Source organism: Atractosteus spatula, chromosome 10, assembly GCF_055471065.1.
Source record: "Atractosteus spatula isolate fAtrSpa1 chromosome 10, fAtrSpa1.hap1, whole genome shotgun sequence".
Taxonomy (NCBI): Eukaryota; Metazoa; Chordata; class Actinopteri; order Semionotiformes; family Lepisosteidae; genus Atractosteus; species Atractosteus spatula.
Window position 1 is genome coordinate 8,025,578 of NC_142715.1, and position 15,732 is coordinate 8,041,309.

At 41.9% G+C, this 15,732-nt stretch overlaps 1 protein-coding gene across 1 annotated transcript; it reads left to right on the forward strand.

The window, feature by feature from the left end:
* Positions 1–1,594: 1,594 nt before the first annotated feature.
* Positions 1,595–15,451, forward strand: LOC148824721 (uncharacterized). Its single transcript, XM_088926424.1, has 3 exons — positions 1,595–2,159; positions 3,721–3,792; positions 13,066–15,451. Exons 1-3 carry the CDS (start codon positions 1,772–1,774, stop codon positions 14,727–14,729), a joined length of 2,124 nt encoding a protein of 707 aa, XP_088782550.1. The 5' UTR covers positions 1,595–1,771; the 3' UTR covers positions 14,730–15,451.
* Positions 15,452–15,732: the final 281 nt, after the last annotated feature.

Consider the following 15,732-nt stretch of genomic DNA (forward strand, 5'->3'; position numbering starts at 1 on the left):
GGTTCTCCAGAAGGCACATGCAGGCCACCTGGGCTCTGCTAGGGTCAAGCAACGGTGCTGGGATCTGGTGTGGTGGCAAGGAATCGACTGGGACATAGAAGCACTGGTCAGAAACTGTGATGCCTGCCTCCTTAGCGGGAAAACAAGAGGTCCTCCTCTGCCTCCTCTTCAGCCCCTAGACTGCCCGGCCAAGCCCTGGGATCACCTCCAGCTGGACATCTGTGGGGAGCTACATGGTGTCCTGCCCCATCAGCACTTCCTCATAGCGGCCTATGACCTAATTCAAAATGGCCAGAAGAAGCCTCCACAGGATTGGTCACTACTCAAGCTGTCACAAACATCCTTGAATCCCTCTTTGCCCACTGGGGGCTACCAACTGTCATCACCACCAACAATGGGCCACAGTTTGTGTCTGGAGTGTTTGTGTTTTTCTTGGCTGACCGAGGCATTCGACATGTCCGCACTGCTTTCTACAATCCAAAGGCGAATGGGGGTTGTGGAACGACTGAACCAGACTCTCAAAAACAGTATCAGAGCCCACCTGTCCGAGTGTAGTTCCTTCTCAGCCGAGCTCTTCTGCACTTTTATCCCAGGGTCACACAGTACACCACGACTGCCCCTGGACAGGCTCCGGGCATACCCAGCTCCGACCCCTCATGAAACGTCATGAAAAGTCAAGAAAAGGCGGTATGACAGGTTGCACAGGGTGAAGCCACCTGGAATCGCGGCGAGGTGTAAGTCCCGGTGGAGCTGTCCGGCCCTGTGGGAGAGCAGCCCATAGCCCCTTCTCCACGGCCAGCCAGTTTCAGGTCCAAACCAGCATGGCTTAAAGACATCATGATGCTTTTATTGTGCCCTACTTCCAACAGTGCTTTTTGCTGTCTGGAGAAACTGTTTGTTGTTTTTCTGAAGGGGGGATGTTATGGCGCACACAGCATCTGTTTGGGGTTTACAATGCTTTTGACACTTTACAGCACCTGGGTGCCTTGGTGTTTTTTTTTTTTTTGCCATTCTGTGTCAGTGCTGAGTTATGCAAAATAAAGAGCAGACATCTGTGAAATCATTCCACCTCAGTCCCTGATTTTTCCATGGTGCAACACTTTCCTTACACAGCATGATGTGAACCGGTGCAATTTCTCCACAGTCTCCAATCCTAACTCGGCCACAGTCCTCATTTAACTGTATTATCTGATCCCGAGCTGCACACACTAGTGTTTCTTCAAGAGACTGTATTCACCTGTATCTGATATTTTATTATTACAAAACTGAGCAGAGCAGCTGATGTGTGATGTGTGCCTTGATTTAAGTATTGTTTTTTTCATTTAATCCTGCACTGTTCAGAACGTGCATTATTATGTCCTGTAAGTAAAACGTAGAAATAAATTTGAATTTGTACAAAATTCAAACAGCATAACTCGCAGACTATTCACTATTCTTGATTAGGTGGCGCTCGCAGTTGCAGTGAGGTTTATATTCGGCTGCAGAAAGTCGTTCTCAGCTCTGCTCCTCAGTTGTTTTGAAGCCGCGGCAGCGCTGAGGAATGACGTCATCATGCTGCGCGGCTGTGAAGTTATTTTACCCGTGTGGCGGTGATTGAACCGGTTGCTTCAGATAAATAATAAAGAAGAAAGTAATTCTGTTTAAAAAATAATTGTCTTGCCGGTTGATCAGGACTGATCACAGGAACTGTGAAGAATAAAAAATATAGAAGGAAGGTCTTGTGTTTAAACTCCGCATATCAGACTTTGTTTCTGACTGTCTGTGAAGAAGGATGGCGGCGTGCTTGTTAAATCTGCAAACCCAGCTTCATTGTTTCTTAGAGGTTTTGCTCAATTCGATCGTGTGTGAAGTGTCAGACGTTTTCCGAAAGAGGATGAGTGATTCTGAGGACGAGTTTCAAGAGAAACTCCGCAGCGTCTCCCAGATCCTGGTGAGACGGGCCGTGTTTAAAATCACACAGTGTGTGGAGGACAGTGTCGGGAGTGAAATGGCGCAGCTGAAGAAGGAAAACGAGAGCCTGAAGTTGAGATTACAGCTGTGGGAGAAGGAGTCGGGAGCTGGAGGAGATCAGGGACAGACAGATCGTGTTGGACACACGCTTTCCTGTGAAGTCACTGCAGGAATAAAAGAAGAAATGGACACGAAACTGGAGCTGTCAGGTCAGTGTGGTGACTTATATGAAGTCAGTGTGTCTGTGTGTTTAAAAACAGTGTCTTTAACTTCCTCACTGGTGAGAATATAGTGGAGAGATGCAGAGTGAAGTGGGAAAGACTTGTGTGACGTAGCAACGGGATTATTTTACTGGAAACTGAACTGTTGTTGTCTGGTTATGGCGCTTAAAACACATGCAATTACAGAAGGGCTGAAAACACCTTCTTTATACTCACAGTGACCGGGTGTTTATTAATTCAATCAGGCGTGTCAAACTCTCGTTACAGTGGTTTAGTTTAGAGGTAAACGTACTTCAAACAGACCATAAATAATGCCATAAATGTAATGCTCTACTCACTGGGGTATCTAAATTTACTCTGAACAAACTGTAGTATGTCCAAAATTCAGCAGCCAGAATCCTGACCAGGTCTAGTGCAAGTGTTCAAATTACTCCTATCCTGGAGTCCTTGCACTGGCTTCCGGTCAAATTCCATGTAGACTTTAAAATCCTCATGCTCACCTATAAGGCTCTGCATGGCTTGGCACCTCAGTACCTGTCTGAACTATTATCGCCCTACTCCCCACCTTGCAACCTTTGCTCTTCTAATTCTGCTCTCCTTACTGTCCCCCAAGCCCATCCAAATTGTATGGGTGACAGGGCCTTCTCCTGTTCTGCCCCCAAGCTCTGGAACTCTCTGCCCAAGGATATCAGAGAATCACCTTCTCTAAACTGCTTCAAATCCAGACTCAAAACCCTCTTCTTCAGAAAAGCCTTTTCTGAATTGGTTCCATTCTTCACCCCTCTGCTTTTCTTAGTACCACCATCTCCTCTATATATTGTAATTGTGTTTTATCTTGTGTATTCTTCTTTTTATTGTTTGTTGTCATCCTGTAAAGTGCTTTGAGAAGCCACCTTTAAAGGCGCTATAAAAAATAAAAAAATATTATTATTATTATAAATACCAGAAATAAGCTAAATATTGATAACCAAGTTTTTTGTAGAGTTTTGCAATATCCATGTGTTAAAAAATAGTGTTTGTAACTTCCTCACTGTTGTTGTACGGTTCAGAACAAAAACATCTGTGATACAGTAAGAGGTCTGCAAACTCCTCAATCAGACTTAAATTGACTTAACTAGAATGTTTGTTTATTTTTTAGAGAAGCATTTCAAATCAGGGTTGTCAAAGTCTCGTTATTGCGGTCCAGGTTATATAATCTTAAAAATAACAACAAATATAAATTATATTTGAATTTTTTGCATTATTGGTGTTTATTTTTTAACGGATTGAGGCCTACTGATATGCAGTCGCCACGAAATGACCAGCAAAACGATCTCATTACCATGTGAACGTGTGATATGTGTTTAGCCGTGATTAAATAAAAAAAGTCTAAGCCATTTACGTAGTGAGCAATAATCTGTTTTTTTTCTAAAGAAATATTATCTGGTGAACCAACTGGAAATGTGAATGACATGAAATGTGATTTTGCCACTTGACGCTACTGAAAAGAAAGAAGGAATTTCTCCTGTGAAACTAAACCTAACAGATTTTGTCTTTACCCCTGTCTTAGGTGAAACAAGGCCTATTAACAGTCGTGAACATGCAGTCGTGTCTCTCACTGTGACAGTCCAGGACTCTAAAGGTGAGATTGAGCTGCTATCATGATTCTAGTGATTTTACAGGTCACTAGTATTTTACAATACTAAATCTCTCAGCATCTCTCACACACCTCACCAGCCAGCATATAACACTCCTACAGGCCTTTAACATTTCTCACGCAGCCCAGCAGTCTGTATACAATATTACAGCGCTCAGCATCTATCTCACTACTCACCAGCCTGTATACAACACTCCTACAGCCCTGAGCATCTCTCTCACAACCACAAGCCTGTATTCAATACTACTACAGCCCTCTGCATCTCTCTCACACCTCACTTGCCTGTATACAACACTACTAAACCCCTTAGCATCATTCTCACAGCTCACCAGCCTGTATACAACACTCCTACAGCCCTCAGCATCTCCCTCTCAGCTCACCTCCCTGTTTACAACACTCTTACAGTCCTTGGCATCTCTCTTACTCCTTAAAAGCCTGTATACAACTCTCCTAAAACCCTAAGCATTTCACACACCTCAACAGCTTGTATACAACACTCCTACAGGCCTCAGCGTTTCTCACGCACCCCATCAGTCTATATACAATACTATATTTCTCAGCATCTCTCTCTCTCACCTCACCTGCCTGTGTCCAACACTCCTACAGCCCTCAGTATCTCTCTCACACCTCACTAGGCTGTATACAACACTCCTACAACCTTCAGCATCTCTCTCACATCTTACCTGCCTGTCTACAACACCCATACAGCCCTTGGCATCTCTCTCACACATCACTACCGTGTACACAACACTCCTACAACTTTCAGCATTTCTCATGCACCCCACCAGTCTATATAAAATACTACAGTTCTCAGCATCTCTTTTTCTCACCTCACCAGCCTGTATACAACACTCCTACAGCCCTCAACAACTCTCTCAAACCTTACCTGCCTGTATACAACACTCCTACAACCCTCAACATCTCTCTCACACCTTACCTGCCTGTATACAACACTCCTACAGCCCTCAGCATCTCTCTCACACCTCACCACCCTGTATACAACACTCCTACAACCCTCGGGATCTCTCTCACACCTCACTTGCCTGTACACAACACTACTACAGCCCTCCTTGTCTCTCTCACCTCACCAGCCTGTTTACAACACTCCCACAGCCCTCAGTGTCTCTCTCACACCTCTCCAACCTGCATACAACACTCTTACAGTCCTTGGCATCACTCTCACACCTCAACAGCCTGTATACAACACTCCTACAGCCCTCAGTGTCTCTCTCACACCTCACCAGTCTGTATACAATACTCCTACAGCCCTCTGCATCTCTCTCACACCTCACTAGCCTATATACACCACTTCTACAACCCTCAACAACTCTCTCAAACCTTACCGGCCTGTATACAACACTCCTACAACCCTCAACATCTCTCTCACACCTTACCTGCCTGTATACAACACTCCTACAGCCCTCAGCATCTCTCTCACACCTCTCTAGCCTATACACAACACTCATACAGTCCTCTGCATCTCTCTCTCACCTCACTGGCCTGTATACAATACTCCTACAGCCTTCAGCATCTCTCTCTCTCCTTCCAGTCTGTATACAAAACTCCTACAGCCCTCAGCATCTCTCTCACACCTCACCAGCTTGTATACAACACTACTACAACCCTCGGCATCTCTCTCACACCTCACTTGCCTGTACACAGCACTACTACAGCCCTCCTTGTCTCTCTCACCTCACCAGCCTCTCTACAACACTCCCACAGCCCTCAGTGTCTCTCACACCTCTCCAGCCTGTATACAACACTCTTACAGCCCTTGGCATCTCTCTCACAACTTACTTGCGTGTACACAACACTCCTACAGCCCTCAGTGTCTCTCTCACACCTCACCAGCCTGTATACAATACTCCTACAACACTCGGCATTTCTCACACACCCCACCAGTCTATATACAATACTACAGGTCTCAGTATCTCTTTCTCTCACCTCACCAGCCTGTATACAGCACTAGTACAGCCCTCAGTGTCTCTCACACCTCACTAGTCTGTATACAACACTCCTACAGCCCCCAGCATCTGTCTCACACCTCACCAGCCTGTATACAACACTCCTACAGCCCTCTCCATCTCTCTCACACCTCACTAGCCTATATACACCACTTCTAAAACCCTCAACAACTCTCTCAAACCTTACCTGCCTGTATACAACACTCCTACAACCCTCAACATCTCTCTCACACCTTACCTGCCTGTATACAACACTCCTACAGCCCTCAGCATCTCTCTCACACCTCACCAGCCTGTATACAACACTCCTACAACCCTCAGCATCTCTCTCACACCATACCTGCCTGTATACAACACTCCTACAGCCCTCAGCATCTCTCTCACACCTCACCAGCCTGTATACAACACTCCTACAACCCTCGGCATCTCTCTCACACCTCACTTGCCTGTACACAACACTACTACAGCCCTCCTTGTCTCTCTCACCTCACCAGCCTTTTTACAACACTCCCACAGCCCTCAGTGTCTCTCACACCTCACTAGTCTGTATACAACACTCCTACAGCCCTCAGCATCTCTCTCACACCTCACCAGCCTGTATACAACACTCCTACAACCCTCAGCATCTCTCTCACACCATACCTGCCTGTATACAACACTCCTACAACCCTCGGCATCTCTCTCACACCTCACTTGCCTGTACACAACACTACTACAGCCCTCCTTGTCTCTCTCACCTCACCAGCCTTTTTACAACACTCCCACAGCCCTCAGTGTCTCTCTCACACCTCACCAGCCTGTATACAACACTCCCACAGCCCTCAATGTCTCTCTCACACCTCACCAGCCTGTATACAATACTCCTACAACACTCTGCATTTCTCATGCACCCCACCAGTCTATATACAATACTACAGGTCTCAGCATCTCTTTCCCTCACCTCACCAGCCTGTATACAGCACTAGTACAGCCCTCAGTGTCTCTCACACCTCACTAGCCTGTATACAACACTCCTGCAGCCCCCAGCATCTGTCTCACACCTCACCTGCCTGTATACAACACTCCTACAGCCCTCGGTGTCCCTCTCACACCTCACTAGCCTGTATACAACACTCCTACAGCCCTTGGCATCTCTCTCACACCATACCTGCCTGTATACAACACTCCTACAGCCCTCAGCATCTCTCTCACACCTCACCAGCCTGTATACAACACTCCTACAGCCCTCGGCATCTCTCTCACACCATACCTGCCTGTATACAACACTCCTACAGCCCTCAGCATCTCTCTCACACCATACCTGCCTGTTTACAACACTCCTACAGCCCTCAGCATCACTCTCACACCTCACCAGCCTGTATACAACACTCCTACAGCCCCCAGTGTCTCTCTCACACCTCACCAGCCTGTATACAATACTCCTACAACACTCGGCATTTCTCACGCACCCCACCAGTCTATATACAATATTACAGGTCTCAGCATCTCTTTCTCTCACCTCACCAGCCTGTATACAGCACTAATACAGCCCTCAGTGTCTCTCACACCTCACTAGCCTGTATACAACACCCCTACAGCCCCCAGCATCTCTCTCTCAGCTCACCTGCCTGTATACAGCACTACTAAACCCCTTAGTATCTTCCTCACACCTCACCAGCCTGTATACAACACTCCTACAGCCCTCCTTGTCTCTCTCTCACCTCATCAGCCTGTATACAACACCCCCAGAGCCCTCAGTGTCTCTCTCACTGCTCACCAGCCTGTATACAGCACTCCTACAGCCCTCAGTGTCTCTCTCACACCTCACTAGCCTGTATTCAACACTCCTACAGCCCTCATCTTTTCTCACGCACCCCACCAGTCAATATACAATACTGCAGTGCTCAGCATCTCTCTCTCTCACCTCACCTGCCTGTATCCAACACTCCTACAGCCCTCAGTGTCTCTCTCACACCTCACTAGGCTGTATACAACACTTCTACTATGCTGGGCAAACATTTGAGGTCAACATTGTTCCACGAGGGGGATACCTTTAAAGCGGAGACGACGGCACCAAAAATTTTTGGCGCGCCCTCTCTTTAAAGCCCTGACCAAATACGAAGACAGTACGTACAGTTATAATTCAAACTGAATTAAAAACTACACATCCCGGTTAACATGGGGGTGCTTGTGATCCTTGCGTTTAACCAACGAAGCAGGGCGAAAAATCAGTCACATAACTTTGTTTCAAAAGCTTAACCTATCGGCAACAAAGCGAAATTTACACGATAGGCTACCTCAAACTGTCAGCTACACGACTGTGTATGTCGCTTAAGCCACTCCTATTTGGCTTTTTAGTTATGGAGGCGGGAAGACAGAATTTACTGCTAGTAATTAGTGTACAATTTATAGTTAAAATCTGAACCTGAATTCTGTTAGAGAGCCTTATATGAATTAATAGCAAACATGGTTTCACAAAGGGCTTCTCAGATAGTTGGGGATTCAGGTAGATTGCCAGGCGAAATGATTTGTAAAAGTGTTTTGTTAAAGCAAGTCAGTTTTTTGCAACACATAAAAGATACTTTTCCAAGAAAGTTTAGCCTTCATCACTAATGAAACCACTAAATAAAGACATACACATAAAACTCTAAAGATTTTTTTATTCAATGTTGGTAGCAGGATGAACTGTCAGGTTGAGCTAAGTGTATATTTTGTTGCAGAGTTGCTGCAAGATGTTAACAGTGAAAACTGGTATTTAGAAATGAGTCATTTCAAGAAGACAATTTTTGTAATTATTATGTATCCAGCAGGATAGAGAAAGCACAGAAAATAGGCAGATTGATCAGATTAGTATGAAAAGCCATTTAGCAAAGAGGAAATGACAAACTAGTATACTTTAGATCTTTTTTCTGAACCAGGGAAAATCTGATCATGTTTCTCTTTAACAATAATAAAAACTTTATTTTATATAGCACCTTTAAAAGTGGCATCTCAAAGCAATACAGTAGGTGTAAAAACAGTTACCACAGGACCACAGATTACAAAGTAAATACATATAAGAAAGACAAATCATTAGAAGTGCTACTAAAATTAGAAAATGAAGCAGATACAGACACTATGTCTCCTGAAAAGAAATGTTTTGAGGTTAGATTTAAATGCACTCAGGGTAGGTGACTCTGATATCACTGGGGATACAAATGCTGGGGTGCAGCTAGAGAACGTCCTGTTACCCACAGAATGTAGATGTTCTCGAGGACAGCTAGAAGACCAGAGTCAGACGGACAAAGGTGGGAAGTAGACAGATAATAAGCCTGGGTCTGAATGAGTTGACTCGAAACCTGATAGGAAGCCAGTGCAAGAACTTGAAGACGTAATGCATCCCAATCAGGATTCTGGCTGTCCAGTTCTGAACATATTGGAGATTGTTCAATGTGGATTTAATTACCCCAGTGAACAGGATGTGCATTTATTAATTCTAGAAAAAAGCCTTTCTTGATTTCTCTAGTTCCCTTTAAAAGAAACTATTATTCCAAATGCAGAGTAGTAAATGGCCTGTATTTACATGTGATATTTGTGATTTAAACAAATTAACACAAGCAGTTTTTGGTTTAAGTGTAGGCTGAGTTATTGCAGGATGTAAGACTAGAGATTTAGGTAGGAAAAATATAATTTGGGGAAAGTTGAGGAATACACTGATAACAAGATCACTTCCTAATGAGGTTAGGCATACTTTTGACAAAATGTCAGGAGATGTTATAGACTGCAGAGGAAGATGATGAAGTTAACAGACTGGATGTTTGTATAGATACTGAAATGAAGATTGTATTTTAGATTTATGTAGTTGCTAGCATTGAACTTTGTGTTGGATGCACATGAATTGAAGGATTGGGCAAAAAAAGCTGATACTGATCCACAGAGCCAGCATCTTAAAATGTTAATATTTAGAGGCGATTTGTTTAAATACAGTGTAGTTTTGGATACTGATGTGCAAGAGAGGTGGAAAGGCTGTTTCCTTAAGCCAGCACTATAAAATTATTTATCCTCAGTGAGATGCTGCCATCTTATAGTGGGTTTCTAACAGTGTGTATAGTTCCATCCACACAGTGCCTTTACTTCCATCCATTTCTAATATCTTTATCCAGTACAGAGGATTTGGATCCTATCCCAGTAAGCAATGGACACAAAGCAGAATACACCCTGGACATTGCGCCTGTCCATCACAGGACAAACAGACACACCAGGGCCAGTTTTCTCATAAGCCAATTAACCTACCAGTATGTTTTGGAGTGCGAGAGGGAATCATATCACACATATGGAGAAAAACCATGGAACCCAGGGAGAACATGCAAATTCCACACACACACACAGGATGGCAGGAATTGAACCTAGGACCCCAGTGCTGCAAGATAGCAATGCTAACCACTTCACCACCGTTAGAAATGGATGGAGATCTTTCTAGTTCAGTGGTTTGCATGCATAATTTAATTTTGAAAGCCACAGAGACATCTGGTACTACTGTTGTATTTATGAAAAAAACACAAAAGCATACTAACAGCTGTGCCATACTATTCCTTAGTGAATACATGTTATTTTTATAAACAGTTATAATTCAAAATATTTGGCTAACAATGTCATTTTACCCTATTTTTTCTTTGTGTATTTAACTTATTTTCTGATAGTCAGATTTAATGTATATTTCAACAATAAAAATATATTTTTACAAGATGCGGGGAAAAGTGCAACAATTTATTACAGTGCTAAATTTAATATTATTGATTACTTATAGTTTATGCTAAATTAACTTTCTTAATTAGATGTATTTAAGCAATGAACTAAGTGTAACATAGCATTCAGAAATACAATCGGGAATAGGTTTGTGGTGTATGTATAGATGAAACTTTTCTAAAATGTATAACAAAGTTAAAGACGATTAAAATCTGTAATCTCTCCACGTGTAATCACGTTAGAAAGTACAATAAGTTCCTGCTTGGTCTAACGATGGTATCAAAAAGTAGTCTAAGTGGTGAGAAACCTGTGCTTAATGATAATTAAGGGACTTAGAAGTCAAACAAAATAATTTACTTTGTTTAATTTTAAACATTTTGTTATGAATGCAGACGCAATTGGTGCCATTCGCACTCCACACTATAGAACAGCCATTGTGCAATACTGAGCTCCGCGCCTCCTCCCTCCCTCTCTCGGGGACGCAGCGCAGTGGGCGGTACGCTATTTTCAGAGCCTCTGATTAGGGAAAAAAAGACCTGCTGATCTGTTCTACATACCAGGAAGACAACAGAATATGATTTTTTCTATTCAAAACTTGTTGTCTTTATGAAATTAGTGTATTTTATATATTTTTTTAGATTTTCATGTATATTCATGTATACACAAAGATTCTAAGCTGATCACAAGGAAGAAAATCACCCATTCTTCGCACATAAAAACTGGTTATTAACTCTCGAAACCTGCTTTTATAGCTTTTAAAGTCATGTGATGTCTAAGTTCAGCAGGAACACATCATTATATCTCATTTTTTATTTTTTTTAAATTAAAAAAATTGCCCAGCCTACTTCTACAGCCCTCAGCATCTCTCTCACACCTCAACAGCCTGTATACAATTCTCCTACAGTCCTTAGCATCTCCCTCACTCCTCACCAGCCTGTATACAATACTCTTACAGCCCTCGGCACCTCTCTCACACCTCACTATCCTGTATACAGCTCCTCATGCTGTGTCATTGACAGTGTATCTGTAATGACTGTGTGCAGTGGTCAGTATCATTTATTATTTAATAAGAAATTGAGTTGCTGCAGTGCGTATTAGGATAGAGTATTCTTCTGTCTTATGTGTGATTCACCTGTGTAGATCTTCTACTTGTCTTCGTGTTTCCTGATATCTATAGATGTTTAAAACAACTTAAAATAATTGGTGTACAATAAATCGGCTTTGATGATGTGTAATAAATGTGTTATGATGCAGTTGCATAGTAATTGAATTGAAATTGCTTTCAAATACAGTTTGTGTCTTGATTCAGGATGGCTTTTATTTTTTCTTTTGAATGGAATGTGAATATTTGTATGCAGAGTTTTAACATTGACTCAGTAGCTGAAACATGTTGTGTCTTCATTTGTGTTCATTTCACTTTAATCTTGGCATATGACATCTATGGTACTTCAAATACTTGAATTTAACATTTATTGAAATTTCTCATTTTGTTTATTAATTTGCAGGTACGTTTTATTTTTTCTGTGAGGGTCTTATGGATCTGATTCATAGGGCTAGGCTCGTATTGTGTTTGCAGGGACAAAAACACATTTATTGCATATTTTACTATTACCTATGTACAGTTGTTATTATTATTATTATTTTACTTCACTTGACTTCAGCTTTATTTGTCTTATTTATACGGGTGCCTAGTATAGTGAAAAGTGTTTCTCATTAGTCTCTCAGGTGCAGTATATAATAGACAGAAATACAATAACAACAGTGTAAACAACAGTATGGTACCAATGCAAAATTGTCAGAAACTGTGCAAATACACAAAGAAAAGTATACAAACAGGACAAAAACAGTGCAAAAGTAATACGGAGAACAGTGCAAAAATAATACGGCAATTAATAAATACTACAACTTGTACAATTTCGGCTTACATTCAGTTGTCGTGTATGTAGTGGTGTAGGAGTACAGTCCTTGTGGGTATAGGAAGAAGTGAGGAGAGATCATAGTATGATGGGAGGGAGTTGGGGCGTCACCAGCTTGACAGCTCTGGGGAAGAAGCTATTTTGGAGTCGTCTTGTGTGCGACTGGAGCATTTGGAACCTTCTTTCAGATGGTAGGGGGACAAACAAGTTATGACTGGGGTGAGTGGGGTCAGACAATTTTTTCAGACTCCTGGTGTTGTAGATTTCCTGGATGGATGGTAAGGCACTGCCAATGATGTGTTGGGCAGTTTTGACCACCGCTGCAGTGCCTTACAGTCGGCCTGTGATGCAGCTGGTTGGTTGGTGAGGATCCATGGATGCAGGCGAATGCATGTATTGCATTTGTACTTGTTTCTTTTTCTAAAATAACCTGGGTATTAATTTACATTTGGCTAACTTGTCAGTTGAAAGTTTTGAAATATTTTTTTAAATCTCTAGCACTATCGTAATTATCATCATAATTTCTTCCTTATTATTCAGAATTGATAATTATTGCTAGATAGTGGTGAATAGACGTTTTTTTACAATGATGGTACTTTACATTTTCTTTTTTTCCAAGAACTCTTCTCAAAACCCTTGTTAAAGGTTTTGTTCTCTTGCCCTGTGTTTTTCAGGGTCAGAGGTCAGTGTTCTCCCTGATGCTGAGGAAAGGGCTCCTCTTGAACAGCAGCACAGTGAGGAGGAGTGGGGCTCCAGTGTGATGCAGGAGACAGAGCTCCCTGCTGCAGAAGGGAAAGAGACACTCAGTGAGCAGCACACAGAGAGCAGACAGAGTGTGGGGGATCTGGAAACTGTGCCCATGATGAAGACAGAGCCTGAGAGTGAGACACCTGTGCCCTTAGTAGCTAAGTGTTTTACAGAGAAGTTTAATAATCTGGACTCAAACCTTTTCAAAAACAGTTGTAATGAACTGGATGTCTTTAATCCCACAGAGCTTGACATGGAGCTCCAGTTTATTGACCCTGCAGAGCAGCAGAGTGATGTACCTGGTGAAGAGAAAAGTACTGAGATACAGTACAGAGAGGAACAACAGCAGAACCTACAGGGCTTGATTATAACAAGGCCTTGTTCTGTTAAGGTGGAGAGACTGTCATTGCAAAAGTGTTTTAAACAGTCACATGATCCCTTAGTATCTGATGACTTTACACACAGGTTAAATAATCTGGTTACTAAGAAAATTATTGAACTTAATGAACTGGAGTCTGTGTCTGTTCTTGGGCACAGAGATGAACAACTGAATGAACTGGATGCTTTTAGTCTTGGAGAGCTGGAGATGGATCCCCAGGTGATTCACACTTCTGAGCAGCACACTGAGGGACACTATGGAGAAAACACAGCTCAGTTTCAGCACACAGAGCAAGACCATTCCATGGAGCATTTGCAGAATAAGAGACCACAGCACAATGAGAGGGTGAGGAAGAATCAGTCAAGGTCTTGCTCAGATGCAGTGGACAAACTGCCATTATGGCAAAGACAGGAGCAGCCTTTCTGTCAGTCTTGCATTTCAAAACCCTACCAGCACCTTCACACAGGAGAGAAACCGTTCAGCTGCAATCAGTGTGGGAAGAGTTTTAGTCAATCACATTACTTAAAAAAGCACCAGCGCATTCACACAGGAGAGAGACCATTCAGCTGCAGTCAGTGTGGGAAAAGATTTAGACAGTCACAACACTTAAAACGCCACCAGCACATTCACACAGCAGAGAAACCATTTTGTTGCAGTCAGTGTGGAAAGAGTTTTAGTGACTCAAGAAACTTAAGAACCCACCAGCACATTCACACAGGAGAGAAACCATTCAGCTGCAGTCAATGTGGAAAGAGTTTTAGTCACTCATGTACCTTAATAACCCACCAGCGCATTCACACAGGAGATAAACCATTCAGCTGCAGTCAGTGTGGAAAGAGTTTTATTGCCTCAAGGAGCTTAAGAGCCCACCAGCGCACACACACAGGAGAGAGACCATTCAGCTGCAGTCAGTGTGGGAAGAGTTTTGGTGAATCAGGTACCTTAAGAGTCCATGAGCGCATTCACACAGGAGAAAGACCATTCGTCTGCAGTCAGTGTGGAAAGAGTTTTAGTCAGTTAAGTAACTTAAGAGTCCACCAGCACATTCACACAGGAGAGAGACCATTCAGCTGCAGTCAGTGTGGGAAGAGTTTTAGTAACTTAAGTAACTTAAGAGCCCACCAGCGCACTCACACAGGAGAGAGACCATTTAGCTGCAGTCAGCGTGGGAAAAGTTTTGTCCAGCTAGGTGACTTAAAAACACCAATTTAGTCACCAGTTTTTCATTTAATCATAGTCTTAGTCAAGTCAACTAAAATGTTTATTAGTTCAAGTAGGTAACTGAGTCAGCGTGTAACACCCACAGAAGGCTTCACAGCCGAAATAGTTTCCTTTATTCTCTTTTCAGCATGGAATAAACCTTTACTTGTTACTAAAATGTCTAGTAGTCATAGTAGCTTTGTAGTCACCTACTTTTGATTAAGTCTAGTGAAATAAATTTTGAATGTAATTACTCTTGTGGTTGACAAAAATGGAATTAGTTCTAATCATGCAGTTTAATTTCTGTGTATAATAAAATGTATAAAGGTTTTAGTTTTATTCATTTTTGAATGAAGTCTAAATTGAATTAATTCTTTAGTTTATTTCTTTATAGCCTTGGAATGTTAAGTTTAGCCCTGTTTAATTTACAATTAAGACTGTTCTCATTGGAGAATTAGAATTGTGTAACAGTTTTAACTTACCATGTAAAGCACGAAATGTGTATAAAACAGATTAGGATTCTTTATTTTCACTCTAAGGAAAAAAAAATCACAAATTTGATTAAATTCTACCAAAAAACTCAAAGTCTTTGTTGCACAATCTAGAATGTGTTTATCCCCTGAGAGGATAAATATCAAATGCAATAAATATTTATGCAATAAAGGGTAAATAATAAGGAATCAGAGATATTGTATGGATCTCTCTCAATAAAAAAAAAATCTGTTTTGGCATCATTACTAATAATTCCATATTTTTATATGTTTTTAATTTTTTTTCAATGCACCTTTTTTTAAACCCAGACAGGACAAACAATATATATATATATTCTTTAACAGCTACATTACTAAATGCAAGTAAACATTATTTTCTGATTACCTTGTATGAATATCATTTGCAGTTCCAAATACAACATTCACTCTACAAAGAAGATGTATTATAAATGCTGACACATTTTTTGGACATTTTGATACTGGCGCCACACTGGGTTCGAAACCCACTCATGGAAAGGAGTTTG

What these genes read in the sequence shown, in the direction of transcription:
- LOC148824721 (XM_088926424.1), top strand. Translation starts at nt 1,772, where the DNA reads ATGGCGGCGTGCTTGTTAAATCTGCAAACCCAGCTTCATTGTTTCTTA. An exon ending in CACGAAACTGGAGCTGTCAG is followed by an intron (nt 2,160 to 3,720) that starts GTCAGTGTGGTG and finishes CCCCTGTCTTAG; the next exon opens with GTGAAACAAGGCCTATTAAC. An exon ending in GACAGTCCAGGACTCTAAAG is followed by an intron (nt 3,793 to 13,065) that starts GTGAGATTGAGC and finishes TGTGTTTTTCAG; the next exon opens with GGTCAGAGGTCAGTGTTCTC.